The following is a 6,837-nucleotide window of genomic DNA, read 5'->3' on the forward strand; positions in this document are numbered from 1 at the left end:
AGGCTGAGCCAGATCCAGGAAGAGCTGTTAACACTAAAGGCTGCTGGCACTCAAAGTGGCCAGAAGTGAGAACTGGTGACAGAGGGTGACTATGAGAAGGCGAGCTTCTGGGAGCTGCAGGTAAGGCGGCCGGGTGAGCTGCTAGCTCGGGCCGCAGGAGGAGCTGTTAGTTGGAGCTGCTACAAGACAACGGGGAGAGCTGCTGCTAATGGTAAGAGAGCTGTATCTGCCTGCTGGTGATTTCCATCTGAACTGAACCCAGAGCCCTTGGCCTACTGGGAACACATGTGCAACTGCGAAAATCATTTTCACAGGCTCTGGAAATTTCCTAAGAGCTTTCAGCAAATGAAGAAACATTTATGCAAGGAAATCAATTAACTCTCAGTAACAGCAGGGAGAGTCCGCCCCTGAGCTGTACATCCTCCTCCTCCCTCCCTCCCCTGCCCAAGGCCAGCCTGGTGGGAACCCCAGTTGAAGTGTGGCCTAGAAAATAAGCTCCCAATATCTCTCAGAATAGCAGGCCACCAGCACCTCTCACCCCCTGCCCACCTCTCACTCTGAGTCACTAAGGCTCAGTGCTCCATCGGCCCCACTGAGATCAAAAGCCACATACCCCAGTGGTGGCAGAAGGGAAATACTGGGACCATGATCCCCACCATCACAGTTTACCTGTAAGGTAAAGTCCCAAGCTGGGAAAGGCAAGCCAAAAAGAAATCCCCTTATAGAGTCCTGCTCATCAGTCCCCGTCCCCACTCCCAGCATCCTTTTGGGGTAGTGGTGGGGCAGATACCAGGCATTGAACTCAGGAGCACTCAACCACTGAGCCCCATCCCCAGCCCTATTTGTATTTCATTTAGAGACAGGGTCTTACTGAGTTGCTTAGGGCCTTGCTTGTTGCTGAGGCTGGCTTTGAACTCTCGATCCTCCTGCCTCAGCCTCCTGAGCCACTAGGATGACAGGTGTGTGCCACTGTGTCCAGATGCTCCTCCTAGTTCTTAAACAAGACCTCAGAGTTTTGGCCCAGTGGAGATGCAGACCATGAGAGCAAAGAACTCCAGAGCTCTTTCCACAAGTAGCATCACACATGATAGCATAATATTGATAATGTTTCCTTTAAGATCAGAAAGGAAGCCTGCTTTTGCCACTCTATTTCAACATAGCATTGAAAGTCCTAGCCACAGCAATAAGGCAAGAAAAATGAATCGAACAAATTCTTGTCCCAATTGGAAAAGAAGTAAAATTATCTCTGTTCACAAGCAGCATAATCTTATATGTTCAAAACTTGAAGATTTCAAAGACACATACACATCGACATTGTTAGGATGTACAAAATCAGCAAAGTTGCAGGGCACAAAGTCATGACAACTAGTTATTTTCCATATACTAATGATGGATGAGTCAACCAGGAAATTAAGAATTTCATTAACAACGGCATGAAAAGAATTAAACTGCTTAGGAATACACTTAACCAAGGAAGGTAAAGACTTATACACTAAAAACTACAAACTACTGCTGAAAGAGATAAAAGATACCAATAAATAAGAAGACATCTTGTGTTTCAAGGATTAGAAGACTTTAAGTTGTTGTCAATATTACACCAAGCAAGCTACAGACTCCATGCAATCCCTACCAAAAATCTCAATGATGTTTCTTTTTTTAAAAAATTGAAATCTTTCCTAAAATTCAGATGGAACCTCAGGGAGTCCTATATAGCCCCCCCCCCCCCAAAAAAAAATGAAATCTTGAAAGCTGGACATCTCTTGCTTCTGGATTTCAAAACTTACCACAAACCTACAGTGATCAAACATAAGGAGACTGACCTGAATATAGACCCACAGAGCAAGAGCAGGGAATGGAGAGTTCTAGAATAGAGTCTTGATTTTTGACAAGGGTGCCAAGACCATCCAAAAGAGAAAGTATGGTCTCCAACAAATGGTCCCAAGGAAATGGCTATCCACAAGCAAAAGAATGGAACTGAACTCTGATCTAAAACCAAGTACAGAAACGAACTCAAAATGGATCAGAGACCTAAATGTAGGAGCTAAAAACCAGAAAACTCTTAGAAGAAGTCAGTAGCTAGTCAAAGTGGCACAGGCCTGTAATCCCAGTGGCTGAGCAGGCTGAGGCAGGAAGATAGTGAGTTCAAAGCCAGCCTCAGCAACTTAGCAAGACCCTGTCTCAAAATAGAAAATAAAAAGGGCTGGGGTTGTAGCTCAGTGGTAGAGCACTTGCCTAGCACGTGTGAGGCCTTGGGTTTGATTCTCAGCACCACATATAAATAAAAAAAAATAAAGGTCCACTGACAATCAAGAAAATATTAAAAGGGGATTTTTTTTTTAAAAAGGGGGGGCTGGGGATGTGGCTCAGTAGTTAAGCACCCCTGGGTTCAGTCCCTGGACAAAAAATAAATAAATAAATAATGAAAAATAAAAAAAGATACAGGGCAAAGATATTGGATGTGGATATAACATCAAAGGCACAAGGAACAGAAGAGAAAACAGACAAATTTGATCTCACAAAACACAAAAGGTTTGGTGCAGCAAAGGACACTAAAAAAGGCAGCCAAGCAACTTCACAGATGGTTTACAATGACCTACCTAAAGGATCACACCCTATATGATACAGAGAACTTCTAAAGCTTAGTAACAAAAAACTTTAAACACAACTTAAAACGGAGCACTTGGACAAAGCACTTGAATAGATATTTCTCCAAAGAAAATACACCAATGGGAAATAAGCACATACTATTCAACCTCACTGATCTTTACGGAAATGCAAATCAGACCACGATGACATACCACCTCATCTATCATGATAGCTATTGCTTTAAGAAAACCACACACACACACACACACACACACAAACTAACAAGTGTTAAAGAAGATGTGGCAAAATTGGAACCCCGTGCACTGTTGGTAGAAATGTAAAACAGTGTTCTACAAAACATTGAAAACATGAAGACCTTATAAGTCAGCAATTCCATTTCTAGGAAGGTACCTAAAAGAACTAAAAGTAGGGACTCAAACAAACACCTATATGCTTACGTTCACTGTCAGATTATCGACGACAGTCAAGGTAGAGGCCACTCAGATTGTCCACTAATGCTTGAATGGACAAACAAAATGTGCTCTATTTTTTTTTTTTACAATGGAATACTGTTCAGTCTTAAAAAGGGAAAGAAATTCTTTTTAAAATTTTTTATTTGTTCTTTTTATATATAAATACAGTCATGGAGCATGACCTATCCGAATCAGGATCCCATTTTTGTGGTTGTACATAATGTGGAGTTTTACTGGGCCTGTCTTCTGACAGACGCTACAACATGGATGGATCTGGAAGATATGACGCTAAGGGAAATAAGCCAGACACAAGATACAAACGCTGCATGATTTGTGGATGAGGTAATCAAAGTAGTCAAATTCACACACAGGAAGTAGAAGGATGGTTACCAATGGCTGGGGAAGAGGAATGGGAGTTAACATTCAATGGGTATAGAATTTCATTTGAAAAAGTCGAAAAATTTCTGGATATGGAGGGTGATCATTGTACAACACTGTGAATTTTGTTTTCTAATTTTGTCCCAGGGATTGTACCCATGGGTGCTTATATCTTATTTAGACACAGGGTCTTGCTGAGTTACTTGTGGCCTCGCTGAGTTTCTAAGCCTGGCCTCCAACTTGCCATCCTCCTGCCTCAGCCTCCCAAGCTGCTGAGATTACTGGTGTGTGCCATTGCACCCAGCAATCAAATGTTCTTAATGTCACTGACTTCTACTCCTAAAAATGGTTTCAATTATAAATTTTATGTGGCATGTGTTTTACCACAATGTGTTTTATAAGCTAACCAAGAGAAGAAGAAAATTTTAAAGTGTGTGAATTCGAGAGTGAAGAAACATGAATTAAAATTAACGCAGGAATGATGTTTCAAAAATCAGAGAATTTTCAGCCAGGTGCAGTGGCACATTCCTGTAATCTCAGTTATTGAGGAGGCTGAGGCAGGAGGATCTCCAGTTCAAAGCCAGCCTCAGCAACTTAGTGAGGTCCTAAACACCTCAGCAAGACCTTGTTTCAAAATAAAACATAAAGTTTTGCCTTGATAAAAATGGTGGTGAAAACCGAGGGAACGACTTCGGAGTCCGCAGAGCAGAATTCAGATCCCACTGATAAAAACTGGGATGTGGTTCAGTGGGAAAAGCACCCCTGGGTTCAATCCCTTGTGCCAAAAACAAAAACAAAATAAAGACCCAAAAAGAACAAACTATAAAGGGAAAAAAAATGATAGGTTCAGCTACATTCAACTTGCAAACTTCACTGGTCCAAAATATCCCATAGAAAGAAAAATAAAAAGTCATATATATGTATGTACATATACACATATACATACCCAAAGGGTTAGTATGCAAAACATATAATGAAGGTCTACAAATCTGCAAAACAAAACAACTCAGTAGAAAAATAAGCAAAAGACCCAATCCGTTTCCTAGAAGAAGAAATTCAAATGAACCATAAACATGTAAATTTCATCAAGGAAATGTAAAATTCAAGCCACTTCATAACTGCAGGAATAGCAAAAATTAAAAATCTCAGCAGTTAGCAAAGCTTCAGACTGAAAGAAACTATTATATACTACCAGGAGGGCAAACCGGTATAACCACTTGGAGGAGCAATTGTGCATCACCTTAGTAATGTGTGTGATTTCATGCATCCTCTATGGCCCACCAATTCAGCTTCAAGATACCCTAGAATTAAGTCTTATATGTGTGCATGGGAGGTATGTCCAAGAATAGGCATACATATTGTTTTTAAGAACAAAATACCAGAAACAGCATAATCTAATCCTATGGTCTGATTCACCCTATGGAATGGCACAGTAATAAAAATTAATGAGCCGCAAGGACAGGTAGTAACATGTATGAATCTTGAAAACACACATTGAAGGAAAAAACTGCAAAAGAATCCATGCGTGATTCTGCTTGAAGTCCCCAAACAGGGCAAAAGAAACAAAATATTGTTTAATGACACATATATGCAGAGGAAACAGTAAAGAAGAGTAGTAGGTGGTTAACCTTGGGGTGGGGCGGCTTCCAAGCCACTCAAATCATTTTATTACTCTTTAAAATTGATATGCATGAATACAGGTTCTAAGAAACTATAGATATACCTCAATGTAACCTCGAATTTGAATAATAGCTTATCATTTCATGAGCCTGACCCAAGAGTTCAGGGCTTTGCATATTATCTTCCAACTTTCATTATTTCATCTTTCTGCTAATGTGAAATAAATTTCAAAATGTTCAGAGACCCTACTTTACAGGTGGGTTATCTTCCAAAGGCCCATTTCTAAGTGGGTTACCCTTAACACTCAGTAGAGTTAACCCTAGAAATAACGCTGAGCGCCTACCCAGCCCCAAAGTTCACGTGCAGAAGAATTTAAAGTTACCCTTGACTTTTTAATCCTCTTCACAACCTTCCTTTACCTTCCTTATACAAGATGTGGAAAGGCAGCTTCTGCCCAGCTCTGGAACAGGGTCAAGGTCACCCAGTTTATCAGTGGGATCTGAATTCTGCTCTGCGGACTCCGAAGTCCTTCCCTCGGTTTTCACCACCATTTTTATCAAGACAAAACTTTATTTAAAAATTATTTTTTTCCCCGTCTTGATACACATTAAATTCAAAGCCAGCTGAGGTAGGACAAGCGGGTGATCAGCAGGCAGCAGTCCCAGTTCCAGGTCCCAGGACTCAGCCCGGCTTGGCTCCAAGCTCCCGAGGCCCCGCCCCCAACCCTAAGCTCCGCCCAATGCCCAGGCCCGGTGGCCCTCCCTCCCGAGGCCCCGCCCCTCCCCTTAGGCCCCGCCCCCTGCGTCCCTCCATCTCCCCGTGGCCCTCCGTCCGCCGGCCGCCTACCCGGGAGCTGTGCGGGCAGTAGGTCTTGCTGAAGATCATCACTCGGCTCCCCTCGATGAGGTTCTTGACGCGGCGCCGCATCTCCTCCCGGGCCTCAGGGGGCTGCTGGCTGGTCCCGGGAGACGACAGGCGGGCGCGGCGCCCGGGAGGCGATGACACGGGCACACCGCGGACGCTGGCTAGGCGACGGTTGGGGACACTCATTTTCCCCATCCTCGGCGATGTCTGCGCCGCCGTCGCCGGTGTCGGCGGTGGTGGGGACGGTGGCTGCTCCAGGGCCTCGCTCTCACTCCGGCCGGACGGGGCCGGGTCTTCTTAGGAACCTGGACGAGGGTGGCGGCGGCACCGGAACTGCGGCCGAGCGGCGAACGCGGCCCAAACTCCACACGCCCCGCACTGGCCACGGGCCTGGGGGCGGCCGTTCACCCCGCCCTCGCCCCGCCCCCTGGGCCGCCCAGGCCCTCCCCGCCCAGCCCCGCATGGCCCTGCGCATGCGGACTAGGCCGCCCGTCAACCTGGGCAGCCTTTGAGGAACGCGCTGGTCTCAGCCTTCATCCCCCTGCAGTCTGGAGGTTGGAAGCCCCTCGCGGGACCGCCTGGTTGGGGTGCTGCCGCCCAAAGGTGGCCTCTATGCAGATCCCCCAACTAATACTCTCCACCTGGTTAGCAGAGTCTAGGGGACGGCAGATGGCTCTGTTGCATTTAGGGAAGTTTGCATAAAGCCCTCTGTAGGAAAGACTGGACTTCCAAACTCTGCATGTCCCATCGCAGTGCAGTCTAAGGGGAAGATCCCAGGACCCCTCCCTCCCTCCTGATTGCAAAGAAGTCTGGAGACTCTAGGACCACCTGTGCCTGACCAAGAGTCCCGCCCACTGTTTGGGGGGAGGCCAGAGAGCGCCCGGTCCTTTATCTTATTGTGGATTATAGGTGTCCG

The 6,837-nt window shown here is 45.3% G+C and overlaps 1 protein-coding gene across 1 annotated transcript in view; it reads right to left on the reverse strand.

Annotated features, from left to right (window-relative positions):
- The window catches only part of Txnrd3 (thioredoxin reductase 3), a 38,296-nt gene extending 31,977 nt beyond the window's left edge, over positions 1-6,319 (reverse strand). The window contains exon 1 of the mRNA XM_015506772.2: positions 5,904-6,319. Within this exon, the coding sequence (XP_015362258.1) occupies positions 5,904-6,116 (213 nt within the window). The 5' untranslated portion in view covers positions 6,117-6,319. The remainder of the gene's footprint in view (positions 1-5,903) is intronic.
- Between the last annotated feature and the right edge of the window lie 518 nt (positions 6,320-6,837).

This window comes from Marmota marmota, unplaced genomic scaffold (genome assembly GCF_001458135.2).
Source record: "Marmota marmota marmota unplaced genomic scaffold, marMar, whole genome shotgun sequence".
In the NCBI taxonomy this organism is placed as follows: Eukaryota; Metazoa; Chordata; class Mammalia; order Rodentia; family Sciuridae; genus Marmota; species Marmota marmota.